Genomic DNA, 20,283 nt, shown 5'->3' with positions numbered 1-20,283 from the left:
ACACAACACAACTCTCCTCTTTGTCAGCAAGAAAAGCAGGCCCCCAGAGGACTCGGCCAAAGGAAGCGGAAGACCATAAGATTATCCAAGCTGGACTGTGAGTGATGGGTTAGCCAACAAAGACAGAAAGAAGAACTGTGCTTGGCAAGTGATGTCTATAAAAGGCCAGTCTTTTCTCACAGATCTGAGTAGCAACAGAAGTGACAAGAAAGGGAAAAGGCAGGAGGAGAGAAGCAGAGAGAGGGGGACGTGGAGGTTGGCATTAGCAGTCGCGGCATCGGCATTGCTGACTGTTTTTAGAAGCAGTGACAGATACAATCAGCTGAAACAGCAGAGGAACAAATTGCTTGAGACAGAAGACAGAACAGCTTTGCTGCCATGGGGGGACAACCAGCCACCTGTCTCTGGTGTCCATAGCCCTTTGGGATCTGGGGCAGGGAACTCCACCTGGGGCAGAGTGAAATGAGGGCAGGCAGCTGCCTCTGCTCAGCAGCCCCCCCAGAACATCAGTGCGCCCGTGGGGCAGGCCACCGATGCGCCATCGCGGGACTTGAAGTCCCGGTGATGCATTAGAGCCACTCCTGCACGGTCTCCGCCTGCAACAACGGCACAGCCCGTCACTGATGTCCATACAGTCCCTCCTGCAGGGGCAGCACTCGGAGGGGGCCGGGGGAGCTTTCACGCCCCTCTGCTACTTTTTGATATAAATAAGTAATACTTTCTCAAGTTTTGATTTCCTCCTCCATCCAGAGCCCTGCCCTTATATCGCTCCCATATAGGAAACTTGGAGTTGCCACTAAGGTCACCCACCCCATATGACTTATCACAAACTGTTTATTGTGTTCTCTTTAAAGATGCCAGGAAAGTGACCACAGTATTTTTAAAAAGAGATTTCCATTGAGAAAAAGTTAAAATTTTATGGCCAGATACTAAAATGGTTGGCCCCCTATTTAGAGGGAAAATCCCAGCTGTCCAGCTCATTTCCCAAAGACGACTGTGTTTTTGTTTTAGATTGCTCCACGCGATTCAAGGGGTATTTTGAGTTCTGCTATAACAATAAAAGTTCTGGGTTTCTGAAGCACGCTAAAATGAAGGGCTATAGTGATGATCTCTTAATAGTGTCAGAGCAGCGACAGAAACAAAGAAACACCCGTCGGTCCTCACGACTAACTGGATGGAGCAAGACCAGGTGCACTGTGCTAACCACCATCTTCCGCCCTCACAGCTTTGCCGAGTCCTGCAGGCAAGAATGTAAGCCACCATCAGCACACACATCCCGAAGTTTGGGCTACTCCAATGCCACCTCTCCCCCGATCCACTGTGACCCTTTCAGCTGGAAGCAATTTTACCCTCCTTCCAGCAATTTTACCCTCCTTGTATGGCCTTGGCCACCTCTCCTCTGGAAGCTCACTCTCTACCTGTATGGGACTCCTCTGTGGGTGTGACTTATCTCATCCACTGAAAGAAGGCTCCGTAAGGGCAGGACTCATCCTGAGCCACTATCTCTCTCTCCTCCCCTGCTCCTCAGCCCAGCACTCAGCTCCTAGCAGGCGTGCATTAGGCGCTGGCTGACGATGAAAGGGTGAGGGTGGGAACAAGCCCTCTCTGAGCATTGTACTTCTACCAGCCAGAGGCAGTCAAGTGCCACGGTCCAGATTCTGGGCTCTGAAGCCGGTTATCAGCACTGGAATTCCGGATCCTTGCACCAGCTCTTAATATCATGGTGCCATGGTTTCCTCATCTTTAGAATAGGGACAGTAGTAATAATGACCTTGTAGAGGTGTTGTGAGAAACGGAGGAGTTGATCCCTATAAAACAATCTGTTATGTGCTGCCTCAAAGCAAGTGTCCCCGAGTGTTAGTTATTGCTATCAGGAAAGCCAGGGCTTGGTTGCCAAGGATGTTCATCTTGTGTTGCTCGCTGGGCAACTGCAGAATCACATCTCAGAGCATTTCAAGGTTTTAATTCAGATTAAAACAATGATGACACTTGAAGAATTTTTCATTCAGACCTAACCTGACTATCTTGAATGAAAATGTTTATGAACTAGAAATATTTTCCAGATTATTGCAGCTAAATCTACAAGATTGATATCCAGCCTGACCAGGTGGTGGCGCAGTGGATAGAGCGTCGGACTGGGATGCAGAGGACCCGGGGTTTGAGACCCCGAGGTCGCCAGCTTGAGTGTGGGCTCATCTGGTTTGAGCAAAGCTCACCAGCTTGGACTCAAGGTTGCTGGCTTGAGCAAGGAGTTACTCAGTCTGCTGAGGGCCCACGGTCAAGGCACATATGAGAAAGCAATCAATGAACAACTAAGGTGTTGTAACGAGAAACTGATGATTGATGCTTCTCATCTCTCTCCATTCCTGTCTGTCTTACCCTATCTATCTCTCTCTCTGACTCTTTCTCTGTCTCTGTAAAAAAAAATAAATAAATAAAAATTGATATCCACATGATAAAACTTTTAGGGATTTTTTTTGGTATAAACAGTAGCTTTACTACTACATTTTGCTCCCCCATATATTAGGAATTACTACATACATTGCCATGAGACACAATCCTGTTGTCCCTCAGGAAATTCGAAAGCAAATAACTTGATTTATTCTTTGACAGTGTGATACTACAGAAAAATTATTCTGCTGTCATTGTTCAGCTTAATCTTCATATATTCTTGGTCTTCATCATCATTAGTATTATTTCATTTTCTTGTTTTCCAGTTCCCTTGGATTATTCGTGTCTTTGTAACTGGTTTCTAAGAGCTCATTTATGGCTAAAGATGTTAAACCTTTCTCATGCATTGCAAATGAACCATGCTTTTTTGTTATTATTTTACTGTGGTGTTTTATTTTTTGGTTGTACAGAAGTTGAGTACTGAAATATAATTATGTTCTGTTAAAAAAAGAAGACCACAGACGTTAGGAGAGTGGAGCCGGGACACTGATGAGCTAGGGAAAGCCATGTAAGTAAAACGTGCCGTTATTCAGCACTTCGTGGACTGAGGTGCGTCCTTTGAAAGTGCCTTTCCGCCTACCTCTGGTTCCAGTGCAAAGACTCCACCAGGCAGGGTCAGTGTGGTGCCCCCCAGGAGCCTGAGTTGGTTCGAGGATGAACCTGAGAGGGTCTTCTAGTTAGACACACCACCAGGAAACAGTATTGGTCTCTCTGGAAGGAGTGTTATAATTCCCAGCCTTGGTTCACTGAACACTAGAGCCCTGGGTGCTTATCTTTCTGAACTGGTTCAGATTCAGCTTCAAGATACGCAGTTTTCTTCATCGCGGGATCTGCTGAGCCTCTCTTTGCTCAGACTGTGCTTTTGCTGTCTCAGCAGGAACGCTGAGACACATGGTTCCGATACTGTGCCCGAGGTGGTCTCCTGGCCAACGTCAGCCTGGGGCACAGCTCTCACTGGCCCTTTCTGGCTTGGGCCCCCTTGTCATACTCAGTCTCCATCTGCCTCCATTCTACAGGCCCCTGCAGAGTGACAGCTGGGCGGGTCACAAAGGCAGGGGGGACAGGTTCATACTCCAGACACATGATTGCACTGGCTTTGGGGACGGAAGCAGCAGAGGTGTGGCTCTCAGCGTCCTTTGAGGAGCAGCAGGTGGGTAGTGCAGGAGGGCGCCTTGGAAAGGGCAGCTGGAGTGGGGGTTTTCTTCATCTTTGGGGAGAAATGGAAGCTGCCCCGGGGAGATGAAGCCCTTTATCATGCTGCCCGGCTCCCTGTCGCCCTGGGCTCCGGGTCCTGGTGCGTGGTGGGGCCCGCAGGAAGGCCTGGCGCCTCTGCTGTGCAGGGCTCAGCACTGCCAGTCTTGCTGCAGGTCTCGCTCAGGCCACGTGCCCCTGGTAGCCCCTGGTTTCTTGCCTTGTTCCTGGTAACCACGAACTGGCTACTGGCCAGGCTCGAAGCTTCCCTGACACCAAGCTGTCGTCTCAAGTCCTGTCAGCTGTGTTCTTTCATCCTTCATTTTCAAACCCTTGGTTCTCCCCCTGGATCCTAGTCTTTTAGGAACAGGGCTTTCTCTTGTCCTTCAGGGACGAGAGCCTGTTCCACACCTGCAGGGTATCTGACACTGCCCGGACTGTTCACCAGCTCCCAGCACTCCCGAGGGAGTCCACCCATTGCTGCCCACTACTGAAGCTCCTGAGGCTGACCGCCCAACAACAGCCACGGCCAGGCCCCATTTCCTCCTCCATCCCGAGGGAGTCCACCCGTTGCTGCCCACTACTGAAGCTCCTGAGGCTGACCGCCCAGCCCCAACGACAGCCACGGCCAGGCCCCGTTTCCTCCTCCATCCCGAGGCAGTCCACCCGTTGCTGCCCACTACTGAAGCTCCTGAGGCTGACCGCCCAGCCCCAACAACAGCCACGGCCAGGCCCCAATTCCTCCTCCATCCCGAGGGAGTCCACCCGTTGCTGCCCACTACTGAAGCTCCTGAGGCTGACCGCCCAGCCCCAACGACAGCCACGGCCAGGCCCCATTTCCTCCTCCATCCCGAGGGAGTCCACCCATTGCTGCCCACTATTGAAGCTCCTGAGGCTGACCGCCCAACAACAGCCACGGCCAGGCCCCATTTCCTCCTCCACCCCAGTCCCAGGCTGACACTGCACGTTCCCCACCCACCATCCACCATGACTTGCGGCTTACTGGGCAATGTATGGGGGCCCCGTGGACTTCCTACTTCAGAGCTCCCCTCTGCCGGGCTCTTCCCACCTGTCCAGCCTGCTTTCAGATGTTGCTGCCCTGCTCCAATGGGGCAATGAATGGGGTATTGGACGTCTCCAGGACGACCAGTCCTCCTGCCAATAGAGACCCTGCCTTGTCATCAGTTGATTCCGCTGCGTGATGACAAGTCTGTCCTGCTGTCCAAATGAACAATTCACTTGAAAGCTAAGGCAGATCTCATTTGCTTTCTGGAAAGTACAGATTCCATTTCCCAATTCAATGAATACATGATGTCACTGTATGGTCACTCTGACCACCCTGTCTAAAATTTCAACCCCACCCCCCGTACTTCCCATCCCCTTTTCCTTATTCTTCTTCTTAGCACTTTTTACTAATATACTGGATATTTTACTTATCTTGCTTATTTTATTTATTACTTATCCTTCCTGGTAGAATATAAGCCCCATGAGGGCAGGGATTTTGTTTACTTTATTATGCCTATACCCAAAGCAATTTCTGGCCCAGAGGAGTCACTCAACAAATATTGGTGAGTTAGATGAAGAAGTGCGTGGTGGATAAAGGGCTATGCCCACGCCTTGCCACTGGCCACCCCGGGCTGCGGGCATCCTGCTTCCCCCACCCACCCACCCGGCCAGCCTTCTGAGCCGCCCACCGCGCAGCACTCACCTTCAGCTTGTGCTCGTGCTCCTTGTTGACGCGGGCAAGCAGCTGGGCTTTCCTTCTGTTGAGGGCGTCGATGAGGGCGTCACACTGGGCCACCAGGCAGGCCTCGAACTCCACGCTGTTCTCCTGCGGGAGAGAGCACACCTCCCAGCCGTCAGGAGCCCGCGCCTCGGGGGCTGCCGGAGGAAACAGCTGGCCCGTCCGTCTGCGGGGTGGAGGTCCCCGCTGAAGGGAAGGAATAGGGACCCTGTCCACAATGCACATCTGACATCTTAAAAATTACCGGATACATGTGATTCTGTAGCGGTTGTGTCTTGCTTTCAATTTAGATGAAAAAGGATAAATGTCACTTGATAAACTTATTTTTATTAAGAGGGAATCACCTGCAAGGCTTGAGTTGTATTAAATAAAATAAAGCTTTGTTTGCAGAGTTGAACGTGAATCCTTTTGAGGGCAGGCCTGTGTCCGGCTGTGTGTGGTGGCAGGTGGCCTGTAGAAAGGCTGGTGGCCTGAGGGAGTGGGGTATTGTTAAGGCACAAGATATGGAAGAATCAACAAATTCAAGAAAAGAAAGAAGAGAACTGCAGTGCTTTTCAATAGTAACCAATCATCCAACGACACTGGAAGTTTACAAGAATAATCGGGGGCACAAGGACTCGCTCCTTTTGTTAAGAAAAGCAAAGTGAGTGCGAAGAGGTAGGTTATTGAGGTCGGACAGGAACCAACAGATTGTGGGGGAAGTGTAACCGTGTTCTAAATGAGCGATAGCTTCCCCATGATGTTTAAATTGAAGGCTAGATCTCAATTTTTTTTTTTTTTAATTTTTATTTTTTTTTTATTTTTCTGAGGCTGGAAACGGGGAGAGACAGTCAGACAGACTCCCGCATGCGCCCGACCGGGATCCACCCGGCACGCCCACCATGGGGCGACGCTCTTCCCACCAGGGGGCGATGCTCTGCCCATCCTGGGCGTCGCCATATTGCGACCAGAGCCACTCTAGCGCCTGGGGCAGAGGCCACAGAGCCATCCCCAGCGCCCGGGCCATCTTTGCTCCAATGGAGCCACAGCTGCGGGAGGGGAAGAGAGAGACAGAGAGGGAAAGCGCGGCGGAGGGGTGGAGAATTTGCCCTGGCTGGTTGGCTCAGCGGTAGAGCGTCGGCCTAGCGTGCGGAGGACCCGGGTTCGATTCCCGGCCAGGGCACACAGGAGAAGCGCCCATTTGCTTCTCCACCCCTCCGCCGCGCTTTCCCTCTCTGTCTCTCTCTTCCCCTCCCGCAGCTGTGGCTCCATTGGAGCAAAGATGGCCCGGGCGCTGGGGATGGCTCTGTGGCCTCTGCCCCAGGCGCTAGAGTGGCTCTGGTCGCAATATGGCGACGCCCAGGATGGGCAGAGCATCGCCCCCTGGTGGGCAGAGCGTCACCCCTGGTGGGCGTGCCGGGTGGATCCCGGTCGGGCGCATGCGGGAGTCTGACTGTCTCTCCCTGTTTCTAGCTTCAGAAAAATGAAAAAAAATAAAAAATAAAAAATAAAATAAAGTTAATTTAAATCTGTATATGCCACAGCCATTCATTTAAAGTAATTCTCTCACTAAATGATAAACTTTCATTGAAAGTAATCCTTTCAATCAATTGCATATATCATTTTGACTCTCAAACTATAATCTGAAAAACTATTGTAATTAAGTGAAAACTAAATACTCGTGTATAACACAACTGAGTAAACTGTAAACTTGGGGACTAGCAGGGAAGAAATAGCTTAGCTTATTAAATTTTAATTTCTACCAAAGTCATAGAGATCTGCATCTCTCTCTTAATAGAAGAATCTACTGATACATACATATTTGCGATTGTTTTCAAAGGCAAGGTCTTCTTCATGTAAGACGTGTATTAGTAATTGCTTGAGGAATGACTTCATGGGCAATTGCTTTTGAGTTCTCGGAGAAGTCCCCTGGAAAACATCACTTAAGAGCTCTCTATGTCCCACACAGGGCAATATTGGGAGGGTGGGGAGCTTTTTCCACATAGGCTCTGATTTAGACTGGAAAGAAAGCTTTGTCTGATGAAGAGGGGAGATTCAGAGGTGAGCCTGGGGCTGCATACTTTATGCCAGCAAAAGCAAAGAAGGAACTTTACTGCTCTGGAAAATGAAGGGAGTGTACATCTGTTAGGTTGTTAGGGAATCAGAAGTTTGAACATAGGCATATATGCCAAAAATAGGCAAAGAAATCAGTGACATGCTTTGGAAGGCTGGCTTACATTGAAAAAGCCATTTCTGTCTTAATGTGGGTTAATTCTTTGCTCAGAAAGACAATTTACTGGAGGCCAGAGCTCAGGTTACCTCTGTGAGGCAAATCTCAAAACATAAGAATGGTAAATAGTGCAGAAAGTCTCTTCAGCATCTCATGCGAATTATGGCCTCTCCCCTTTAGCTACAGGGAAGAATTCACCAACTTCCAAATACTGGCTGATCTGTTGATAATTGTGTTCAGATTAAGCAATCTGAGAATATAACCACCAGGAGATTATGGTTGAAAAATACTTAAGTATCTAAGTAGAAGAGAAGCCTTACTATGGGGCAGGAAGGAAGGAAAAAGGAAGAAAAAAAGGGAAGGAAGGAAGAAAAAAAAAAGTGTAGCTTGTTTGTTACCATCAGATAAGATATAATCATTGCAAGGTGCTTGGGGAAACTATAGAGTTTAAAAAAAAAAGATTTTATTTATTTATTCATTTTAGACAGGAGAGAGAGAGAGAGAAAGAGAGAGAGAAGGGAGGAGCAGGAAGCATCAACTCCCACATGTGCCCTGACCAGGCAAGCCCAGGGTTTTGAACCAGTAACCTCAGCGTTCCAGGTCGATGATGCTTTATCCACTGCGCCACCACAGGTCAGGCACGGGAACCTACAGAGTTTAAAAAACTCAACGACAATGACTCTAAATTCACACACAAAAAATCGACCTCTTTCTCAATACAGAGCAGAGGAGAATTAGGACCTCTGTGTGGAACACAGGAGCCACTTGGAAGATTGGGCTCATTCTAGCTCGTTAGCAAGCATAACCACCTTAAATAGGGATATGCTTGAAGTTGGTCTGTATGTGTGTTTGTGTGTATTAGAAGAGACAAAGCAGAAGAAAAGAAATAGGATTTCCTCTACAATACATAAGAATAAAAGAAAAGAAATAGACAAACTCCCCCACCACATAGTGACATCTCAGCTCATGGGGGTTTGCTGTCTGTCCCAGGGGCTCTGGTACCTGGATCTGCTGGACCATGTTTCGGAGCTGCACCAGAAACTCCTTGGCTTCTTTGGCCCTGTCCGACAGCCCGTTCAGCGCCTGGGAGAGCTGGCTCTGCAAAGATGAAGAAGAAAACCATGGAGCTATGATCACACAAAGTAGCAGCAAGATCACACGGGCTTGTGTTGACCTGAGACCCAAGAGTCCTCAGATTCCTCTTGTCTGAGTCCGGCCACTTAGGGGACATTTGCACATGTGGATTAGATAACAAGGGCCTCCAGGTGCCTTCTGCAGGCTCCTCAGTAGTTTCTCCTCTGAAGCAGTGACAACTTTGGCCATAGCAGTCAAAGGCCCTCATCAGATGTAGTTTCCTCATCTCATTAAGTAATGAATTCAGCAATAGTTTATTTAATACTTATTATTTGCAAGAATTTAAAAAATAGAGTCAGGTGATCTGATAATTATCAACATTATTTAGCCCAAAGGGCTACTGGTCTGAGGTTGGGGCAGAAAATGAAGAGAATTGAGAACAGGATGAGGGAAGGAAGGAAGCATCACAAGTGTGATGCCCTGGGGCCATTTAAATAGAAAAGTAGATACAAAGGGCACCGCAACATTCTTCCTCATTAACATCCTCCCTCTCCCAAGTCCAGCCCTGCCGCTCCCTGGTCTTCCCCTACTGTCTTTGTGATTTCCCACAGGGCCCCATCCGTATAGGGATGTAGTTCTGCAGTGGGGGGTGGGGGTACATGTCATGTCCAGGGAAGCACTTGCTTTCTCAGCCTCCCTGTCTGCTGGTAGCCACAGGACACGTTACTGATGGGTGAGACCCAAGTGGAAATCAGTGGGGAGCCGGTGGAGTCTGAGAAAGTCTCTGCTTTTCTGCTAACACGGTCCCAGTGTGGCAGGTGCATTCTTCTTCCCTTTTGTTCCTGACTTAATGGCAAATGCCTTGTGATTCTGAAGAGGAGGAGGTAAACATGATAAGGGAGCAGGGGTGGAACGAGAAGCAGACTAAGTTCTAATGGCATCTTTGGGCAGCCAAACCAACACTTGACATCTCCTACCACCAGGCTTCTCATGAAAACTAACTCCTAGTTAAGTCCCTGTACTGGACCTTTCCATTACTTGCAGCCATTACCATTACACTTGATAGAAAACTCCATCACCGAGCAGCTTGGGCGTATCCTTCCATCCCTCCTATAAACTATAGACCAACTCCCTTTCCCTCATGCCTTCTTTGGAAACTAAAGTCCACTCTCCTCCTCTTCAACACAATGCCTCACCTACTCTTCCCTTTCAGTAAAAAAGGCAGAATCTTAAAATTATATCTCTTGGTCCTATGCATGTTTTCCTTTTATATTTGTTTTATTAAATACAAAGTTGGGCATCAAATCTCTGAGCTTATGCATGCCAAACGCTTGGTGGAAGCAACGTGGGTTAGTAGAAAGAACAAAGTCTTTGGGAAGGTTTAAATTCTGGCTCTGCTTTTTGCTAAGAGTGGCCTTGAAGAAGTTCATTTCTGGCTGAATTATTCCAGAGGACAAAACTGGAAATAATAATAATACTTTGCAGTTGGGTTATTGTTGAGGGTTTAGCGCATTCCTTAATGTGAAAGTTTCTATTAGTTAAGGGTAGTGGTTAAGGGAGCTATTCTGAATTTAAATGCTGCTGGTTACTGGCCATTCAAACTTTTACCCATACTTTTACTTTACCCATGAAATGAGAAAAATACTGATACTCTCAGGTGTTGTGGGCATTGCATGATATGCAATACCTAAAACCCAGAATCATGCTGGTGATTGGTGCGTGTTAATAAATGTTGGCTGGCCTGACCTGTGGTGGCGCAGTGGATAAAGTGTCGACCTGGAAATGCTGAGGTCGCCGGTTCGAAACCCTGGGCTTGCCTGGTCAAGGCACATATGGGAGTTGATGTTTCCTGCTCCTCCCCCTTCTCTCTCTCTCTCTGTCCTTTCTAAAATGAATAATAATAATAAAAAATCATCTAAGCTCCCTAATTAAAAAAAATGTTGGCTGTTATTAACTGTTATTTACCTTCTTCCTTCCTGTTCACAAATACCTGCTGATCGTCAGGGGGCCTTTGAAGGGAAGATTTCTTTAGGAGAATATCCTTTATCACTTACTTGTGCCTTGATTTATGTACTCAGACTTTGGGAAGGACCAACAACACAACTGAGTGAGAAAAAGTATAAAATGAGCCTACATTTGCTGAAAGGGCTACTCAGTTTTTTATTACTAGGTCCTGGCTACACTATAATTTGGGGTAAAGGTTTTCTCCTCAAAAATTTTTTCCAGGAGTCCAGGAGATGAAGGGAGAAAGGAGGGTCTGTCTCGTTTGGAAAAACAAGCAAGGAAATGAAAGACATTTTCTTCTAAAGGAGAATTTGTTCACTGTCACTTTAAAACTCATAGTCCTTCTTTCTGAATGAGCAAAAGCAGGCTGGCGGTTTTCTTCCCCCTTTTATTTATATTATAAACTATGTCTTAGTATGGAGGCCGGAGTATAGGAAGCCAAATTCATTCAGCTGCACAGAACTGAAGCTACCTGTTTTCTTGTATTCCAGCTTTGCAATTAATGATCAGTACAGTGTAAGTCAAACCTCACCTCTCTAAAGAATTGTTGACCAGGTGCTGCTGTATATAATACTTAGAAAACAATTACGCTGTAGTTGACAAAGAATGCTGGCCTCATCCGCTCAGGATTTTATATGGCACAGCAATAAGTGAACTGTAAAAATCTATTTAGCTGCAGATTTCCTCTCTCTGTCTCTATGTTCAGTCCTAAGGATGGCTTCTGCCTGGCAAATGACTGTTCTGGTATTCGATAAACAGCTGTATTATAAGATAAAAGATCTCTGAAGCTTTGCTAACTTGCAGAAATTGAGCAGGAGACAATGAAAAATCCTGGAAGCCGTTTATCACTAGAAAACACTCTGATTGTAAGGATTTACATGTGTGTTGTTTTTATAGGATTGTCTTTTGATCACATTTATAAACCACATCTGATGCAGAAGAACTTTATTATTGATTGATTTTGTTTCCCAGAAGCCTTTAAATTCCTACTCTGTGCTAACAAAGATGTTCTGTATTCAAGACCATAGAGCAGCCCTGCAAATTTATACCAGCATACTGACGGTGTAAATATTTAGTGTGTGTGTTCATTATGGCATCTTTGGCTGCATATGCTGTTGGAAGCTGTTTATAATATCTTAGCGATGACATTCTTATTTCTTGGACATCTGTTTTCCAACGTACTGAAAAGGTGTCATTATCAGAAAGCGAATGAGAGTGAAAAATGATGTAGAAGAAACACTGACAAATTTCCAGTCAAGTGCTCAGAGCATGCTCTGAATAACCAAGATCTCCCAGAGCAATGGCACGTTGTCTGGAGCTTGGGGAGAAAACAAAGAACTCCACCTCCTTCCCTCCTCTCCTGATTTCCCCCTCTAGTTTCCATCTGAACTGGCTCCCCTTGCTGCTCAAATGACAGAATGTTACAGAATATTGGGAGCTCAACCTGGGAGTGCATATGGAGGATGTTTCAAAACCTATTGTTTAGGCTCAGCAAATGGGTAGTGCAAGTCTCTGCATCCCGACCAAGTCCTTATTTGCCTGTGCATACACCCAGCCCAGCTGCTGAGCATGCCCAGAAAGAAGGCAAGGTCTCCTTTCCTTTTCCTGCCATGAACGTTAGTCATGTGTCATCCTCTCCAATCCCTCCCTCCCTAATTTACTACGATTATGGCATGGAGACAAATGAAAGGAAGCATCCTGGCCTACTGGGATCTGAAGTTACAAACACAACCTGGCTGCCTTCCCAGAGGAGCTCTGTGGCAATGCAAGCCACTCGGGACCGTGGCCCGCTCCACCTCCTTCCCAGGCACCCAGGTCGATACGAAACGCAGAAGCAAAGTGACAAGTCATGCAATTTTTCTTGAATAATGATTGTTTCTTGAAGAGATATTGATTTTTGAGTCTCACTACCTACTGGCATTATATAATTTAAGAAAAGCAAAAGCAAGAAATTCTAACAGTTACAATATATTGGCCATGTATTCTATGCCAGGAACTTGATGGGTGCTTTTACTATGTTCCCAGTTCAGTCCCAATCACCTTCCTGCCATTTTGCAGAGGCTCAGGGAGGATACACCTGATTTCAGTTTGACCACTCACATATGGAACAGCCGCAACTCAAACCCTCGTCTGATTCCAAAGTCGTGCTCTGTGCTTCTCCCTCCCAAAGAAGCAAACCCATCCCTCAGCCGAGCAGGAAGGAACAAAGAGGCCCATGGTAAGAGCCTGTAGTAGAGCCAAAGAAGATGAGGTGGTAAGGGATCATGAGTGATTATGAGGGAATTTAATGATGCTCAACTACCAGACAGTATGTAAACTGTAGCATGGCTAGTTTTTTTTCTTTGTTTGTTTGTTTTTGTATTTTTTCTGAAGTTGGAAACGGGGAGGCAGTCAGACAGACTCCCGCATGTGCCCGACCGGGATCCACCTGGCATGCCCACCAGGGGGCGATGCTCTGCCCATCTGGGCGTTGCTCTGTTGCAACCAGAGTCATTCTAGCACCTGAGTCAGAGGCCATGGAGCCATCCTCAGTGCCTGGGCCAACTCTGCTCCAATGTAGCTTTGGCTGCGGGAGGGGAAGAGAGAGACAGAGAGGAAGGAGAGGGGGAGGGGTGGAGAAGCAGATGGGCGCTTCTCCTGTGTGCCCTGGCTGGGAATCGAACCCGGGACTCCTGCACGCCAGGCCGACGCTTTACCACTGAGCAAACCGGCCAGGGCCTTGGCTAGTTAACCTATGAAATGTTCAACTTTCTTTTTCCTGCGTAAAGATTTTGGTGAATTTGAAAAGCATCCCTGTCACAGAGAGAGGTCTCATGGGAGAGGGCAAGACGCTTTGGATTGGGTCCAATGCTGGCTTTGTCACCTACTGACTCGAGACCTTGGCAGAAACCAGGCTGAATGTGGAGTGAGGTAAACAAGTGGCAATTCACCAAGGGAAGCGTCAAGCGGAGGAAGCCTCCAGCTGAGCTGCCCAGCACCCCGATTCTCCTTCTAGCTAAAACTTCTATTCCTCCTGCCTGCACCCCTTCTGCCCCCCACAAAGGGATCTCTCTTCTGGTTTCTCTGGTGGTGGGGGTTTCTGGATCAACCGGAGTCCCCGCTCACTGTAGTTACGGGGGAGGGAAGCCTTGGAGGCTGATCTGCCTGGAGGTGCCACCCTGTCTGCAAGCCCAGCAGCAGGGCCAGGGCAGTGAACAGGCTGTGGTCTGCCAACTGAGTAGCTGAGCGTGGGGACTGAAACACACAGTCTGGGGCGAGAGCCCGTGTGTGTGAGAGTGGCTGGCACTGTCTGTGGTTGTATGTGTTTAAGTGTGCAGGTGAATGTAAGCATAGGGTGTGTAAGGGTGTGAGAGAGTATGTGAATGTGTGTGTATAGGATTTCTGATTAGTAAGGTAGGCTCCTGGCTTTGGCTAAGAGGAGTATCAGAGGAGGCTGGTGGGGAGGGATTTTGTCCGCCAAACTGCTGTTTATTTCTCACTTGCTGCGACAGTGATTCTCTCTGTGGCCAAACTCTAGCCAGACTCCTCTGAGCTGTGTTCTCAATTAGGCCTCAACTTTGGCCTATAAAGATTTGAACAAAATACTAACAGTTTCTAACAGCTCAAGGCAACATCCCTAGGAGGACACTGCCCCCTCCCCAAAGTGCCTGTCTGAGAAAACTCAAGGCTGCCCAAAGAATTTGCTGTTTGTTCCAAGCATTACCTAAAGATAGGGCCCCGTCTCCCAGTCTGTGGGAGGGTAGGAGCCTAACCTCGAGGAGCAAACCCAGATGGGTGTCACAGGAGCCAACTCCTCCTCCCCCCTTTTTGTAATTTTTCACTCACTGATTCAACTGAGTTCCTTCCCACCCACCTCCCTCCTCCATCATTCTCTCTTTAAAAAGCCCAGTCACCTCTGTACAAATTAAAGTTGAGATAGCTAATGCTAGAGTCTTCCCTATTGCAAAAGTATATCACTGATTAGAATCTGTCCTTGCCACTTTACCAGGTCCGGGTTTGTTTATCTTTGGCACACCGGCTCTGACTTACGGAGGGCTGGGGCAATGCCTGGGCAGTGGGCAGTCCCTGCAACAGGCCCAGGTCAGCTTTAAGGATGTGTCAGGAAGCATATTACTAGCAGATCCAAGTTCCCCTGCCTTAACTGGCACATCTCTCACATCTGAAACAACCTCACCCATTTTATTGTGAACCTGACCCTGTAAGTTGTGTGGAGGATGGAAAGAAGGAAGACAGTATGTATTTTTAATCTAACCCTGTTACTATAAGGCCCTTTCCCACTCCTTGGGGCTAGCCCTGCATGCACAAGCACACACCCATTCACCCCAAAGGCCTGTGCAGAAGGCCATTTCCTCCTTTTTAAAATGTTAAAAAACAATTTAAGTCCAAACATTCTGTTCTAGTCAATCTTTCAACTGTTAACATGTACTAAAAATGCCATTATTTCATCAGATGGTAGCAATTGAATGAGATAGATAAGGCAATGGGACCAATATAGCATTGGGGGTAAGAGACAAACTTTGAGGTTAGATGGACCGAGGTGTAAATGCTAGCCTTTGACTAGCTGTGTGATCATGGACATACTACCTAACTGTAGTGGATAGTGTGGTGCTCTGCCCAGATCCCTGTTTAAAGGCCCATGCATGCTTTAGCCAGCTGCTGGGATGTCACTATGGATAGATTACACTAGACATCGCTCTTGCCAACAGGCAACTGCATTGTTCAAGGCTATGTCCCCTTCTGGGGTATACCATGAGTATGAGTGACTGCTGGGGCCCCCTTGCCTCAATTTTTTTTTTATTGTATTAGATTTATTGATGGTTATACACTTCATAGGCAGAGTACATAGTCTATTGTTTTTAATATATTTTTAATTATTTTTAAAATTTATTTTGTTAACATGGATTCAAGTAGCCCACCCTCAACTCCTAACAATGTGCCCGACATTATACCCCCTTCACTTTCCTCTCCCTGACACCCTCCCCCCCTTCCCTCTGGATTTGCTGTCCTGTTATCTGTATGTGTGTTATGTAAAAATAATTTTGCTAATCCCTTCACCTTCTCTGATCCTGTTCCCTCATCCCCCTTCCCTCTGACAGCTGTCCCTCCGCTCCCTGTGACCCTGCCTCTGCTTCTATTCTATTCCTCAGTTCACTTTGTTCATTAGATTCCACATACAAGTGAGATCATATGATATCTGTCTTTTTTTGCCTGGCTTACTTCACTTATGTAATCATCTCCAGGTCCATTCATGCCATTGCAAAAGGTAAGATTTCCTTCTTTTTCACAACCATATAGTATTCCATTGTGTATATATACCACAGCTTTTTAATCCACTCATCCACTGATGGCCACTTGGGCTGTTTCCAGATCTTGGCTATTATAAACAATGCTTCAATAAACATGGGGTGCATATCTTCTTTTGAAATAGTGTTTTGGGATTCTTAGTATATACTCCTAAAAGTGGGATAGCTGGTTCACAAACCAGTTCAATTTTTAATATTTTGAGGAAACTCCATACTGTTTTCCACAGTGGCTGCACAAATCTACATTCCCACCAGCAGTGCAGGAGGGTTCCCTTTTCTCCACATCCTCGTCAGCACTTGTTGTGTGTTGACTTGTTAATGAGCGCCATTCTAACAGGTGTGAGGTGATATATCATTGTGGTTTTAATTTGCATTTCTCTGATGATTAGTGACTTTGAACATTTTTTCATTGGCCATCTGTATGTCCTCTTTGGAGAAGTGTCTGTTCAGTTCCTTTGCCATTTTTTAATTGGATTGTTTACCTTCCTGGTGTTGAGTTTTAGAACTTCTTTATAAATTTTGGTTATTAACCCCTTATCAGATGTATTGTCAATTATGTTCTCCCATTGTGTGGGTTGTCTTTTTATTTTGTTCATGGTGTCTTTTGCTGTGCAAAACTTTTTTGGTTTGATATAGTCCTATTTGTTTATTTTGTCCTTTATTTCACTTGCCCATGGAGATATATCAGCAACAATATTGCTTTGAGTGATATTGAAGAGCTGACCTCCTATGTTTTCTTCCAAGATGTTTATGGTTTCATGATTTACATTTAAGTCTTTTATCCATTTTGAGTTTGTTTTTGTAAATGATGTAAATTGGTAGTCTAGTTTTATATTTTTGCATGTGCCTGTCCAATTTTTCCAACACCATTTATTAAAGAGACTGTTTTTACTCCATTGTGTACTCTTGCCTTCTTTGTCAAATATCAGTTGACCATAAAGGCATGGGTTTATTTCTGGGTTCTCTGTTCTGTTCCATTCATCTGTATGCCTGTTCTTATGCCAGTACCAAGCTGTTTTGATTACAATGGCCTTGTCGTATAACTTCATATCAGGAAGTTTGATACCTTCCTCTTTGTTCTTCATTTTCAAGATTGCAGAGGCTATTCAGGTTCTTTTTTGGTTCCATATAAATTATTGAAATATTTGTTCTAGATTTGTGAAGTGTGCCATTGGTACTTCAATAACAATTGCACTGAATTGATAGATTGCTTTGGATAGTATAAACATTTTAAAGATGTTAATTCTTCCTATCCACAAACACGGTATATGCTTCTACTTGTTTCTATCTTTCTTGAGTTTTTTTTCAATGTCTTATAATTTTCCGAGTACAAGTATTCTACCTACTTGGTTAAATTTATTCCTAAGTACTTCATTTATTTACTTATTTTTGTAATAGTGAAGGGGATTGCTTTCTTTTTTTATTAAATTTAATGCAGTGACATTGATAAATCAGGGTACATATGTTGAGAGAAAACTTCTCCAGATTATTTTGACATTTGATTATGCTGTATGCCCCTCACCCAAAGTCAAATTGTCTTCTGTCACCTTCTATCTGGTTTTCTTTGTGCCCCTCCCCTCTCCCCACCCCCTCTCTCTCCTTCCTCGCCCCCTCCCCACCCCCCCGTTACCATCACATTCTTGTCCATGTCTCTGAGTCTCATTTTTATGTCCCATCTATGTATAGATTCATATAGTTCTTAGTTTTTTCTGATTTACTTATTTCACTCCGTATAATGTTATCAAGGTCCATCCATGTTCTTGTAAATGATCCAATGTCATCATTTCTTATGGCTGAGTAGTATTCCATAGTATATATGTGCCAAAGCTTTTTAATTCACTCGTCCTCTGATGGACACTTGAGCTGTTTCCAGATCTTCGCTATTGTGAACAATGCTGCCACAAACATGGGGGTTCATTTCTCCTTTTGGAGTAGGTCTATGGTGTTCTTGGGGTATATTCCTAAAAGTGGGATAGCTGGGTCAAAAGGCAGTTTGATTTTCAATTTTTTGAGGAATGTCCATACATAGAGGCTGCACCAGTCTGCATTCCCACCAGCAGTGCAGGAGGGTTCCCTTTTCACCACATCCTCGCCAGCACTTATTCTGTGTTGTTTTGTTGATGAGCGCCATTCTGACTGGTGTGAGGTGATATCTCATTGTGGTTTTAATTTGCATTTTTCTAATGATTGATGATGTTGAGCATTTTTTCCCTTGCCTCAATTTGAGAACCCTAATGGGCAATCTCAACTCCAGAATTCCCTGCAGGACCGGCTGAGGCCACTGCAGGCCACTGTTCTCTCTGCCTCCTCACTTCTTACTTCCTTACAGGTGGATCCACTGAGAGCACCCAGCAACTAAGCATTCCTATGCAACTGAGTCTGTGTCCTGGAATCCAACCTAAAATACTAAACTTTCTGGGCTTAGTTTCCTCATCTGAAACATGGGGATAATAACAGTACCTATATTATAGGACTGAGGTAAGGGTTACATGAAATCATGGGTAGAAAGTTCTTCTATACAACACCTGGCATATATAAACATTTATTTAATAAGTAGTATTATTTTTTATAATAAAAATTATGTTAAAAATATACATATATATTATTAGAAAAGCCTGTCATACCGCATATCCCAATTTGGAGTTTGGTCAATTACAGTTACTCAGACAGTGGGGTAGATTGTAGTATTGTTCACAATGTTTTGCCTCCATCCCCATTTTTGCCACATGACTGGCAGGGCCTCCTGTAAATGGAACATGTGTCCCTGGCCCATTGTCATCCTCCCCCATGTGATCTGCTTTGGCCTAAAGAGGCCTTGTGATTTTCTGCCAGCTCCTTTGCTTTTCTTCTTTGTCACATGAATCTGGTAGTGTGTTGGTAAACTGGCTCTCAAAAAACAAAAATACTGATTTAAAGTGCTTGCCAATTATCATGGTGTAAATACAAAGTTCATTTTAGGTCACCGAAATGACATCGTGGAACATAAAGTTGGGAAGAGATGGACACCATCAATTCTTCTGTGCTGTGAGCTGGTATGAGCCAGGCCAGCAGTGCACTGGGCATGCCCCACCCTGTCTGCAGCCCTCAGAGGGAAGGCATGTAGAACAGAACTTTTACATTACCACCTATGAAACTCATAGGAACAAGAAATAAACCTTCATTTTACAAGCCACTGAGATTTTGGGGGTTGTTATGATGTAAAACTAATATAGATAATAATTATAATTTTTCCCATCATGATTTATTAATTTAATCACTATTCATGGAGTTTCACCATGGGCCGGGCACAGTGCTTCATGCTAAGAAAATCATGATATAAAGAAAGTAAACACAATCCCTTCCCTCAAGGAATCATCACTGCCCTGAAACAAACCCCTCTTTTGAGCTGAGTATGTCCATTTAAAAGTACTCTCCTATAGGATTTTTAATGAAGCAGAAGAAGACTTGAATATTCCAACCCACAACAGAAATGTAACTTCTCCACCTCTCAGAGCAAAATGTGAAATATCTGCTTTACTAGCAAGATCTGCCACAGTTTAATTTCCAGAGATACTCTGACAGCTTTTAAAGTTCATCAAACTGAAGATGTTTCTCTGCCTTAGATAGGAAGCTCTGAAACTGGAAATGCAAATCAACAGGGCAGGTTTTTTTCAGCAGTAAGATAAAAGAGCCACCTTTTGCCTTACAGCATAGCAAAACAAATAAATAAAAAAAGAAACAAACCCAAAATGAAAAAACTAGCTTCCCCCAATGATCACAGTTTCTTAAGAAAAAATTGATTTGCCATGTCTCTGTGGCTTTTTTTTAGAGTGCTGGAGGCTGTAAAAGAATTCATGCAGCAATTGTGATTGAAGGCATGAAACTTTAATAAAGCGGGAGGCACACAGGCTGTAAGGTCAACACCACCGTGCCCAAGGCTCTGTCAGGGAGCATGCCTTTCTGTGGATATTCTAAACCATGATATGTCTGTTGTTAGGCAGTTACTAAGTATTTACAGCCAAGGATAAAAAATATGCCTTCCCTGGGCTAAGCCTTTGTGTAAATATTGGATTTCACATCCCGGAGAGGTACTATAGGATAGATCTCCTTTGTGCAAATGCTGCCTTTCCTCCGGAGAATTCTAGGCCAACCAGCGGGCTCTGGCTCCCTTTCCGGAAGGTTGTTTACTCTATGGACCCTTCTGGCTGTACCCCTTCACATACACAATTCATGCTCCACTGTGTTCTTCCAGGTGCTGTAGCGTTCTGCTTTGTTCACTACCACCGGTGAATGGTGTGAAAAAGAAAAACAGACTGGAGATCTATAAA

At 45.5% G+C, this 20,283-nt stretch overlaps 1 protein-coding gene across 14 annotated transcripts in view; it reads right to left on the bottom strand.

Annotated features, from left to right (window-relative positions):
• The window catches only part of TRIM9 (tripartite motif containing 9), a 113,376-nt gene that overhangs the window by 44,004 nt on the left and 49,089 nt on the right, over nucleotides 1-20,283 (bottom strand). For all 14 annotated transcript variants that reach the window (XM_066342197.1, XM_066342201.1, XM_066342204.1 and 11 more), the window contains exons 2-3: nucleotides 8,598-8,693; nucleotides 5,351-5,473 (exon numbers count right to left, since the gene is read on the bottom strand). In XM_066342197.1, the coding sequence (XP_066198294.1) occupies nucleotides 5,351-5,473; nucleotides 8,598-8,693 (219 nt within the window). The remainder of the gene's footprint in view (nucleotides 1-5,350; nucleotides 5,474-8,597; nucleotides 8,694-20,283) is intronic.

Source organism: Saccopteryx leptura, chromosome 6 (assembly GCF_036850995.1).
Source record: "Saccopteryx leptura isolate mSacLep1 chromosome 6, mSacLep1_pri_phased_curated, whole genome shotgun sequence".
In the NCBI taxonomy this organism is placed as follows: domain Eukaryota; kingdom Metazoa; phylum Chordata; class Mammalia; order Chiroptera; family Emballonuridae; genus Saccopteryx; species Saccopteryx leptura.
Note: the sequence above shows the minus strand (reverse complement) of the source record. Positions and strands in the feature narration are given on the sequence as shown.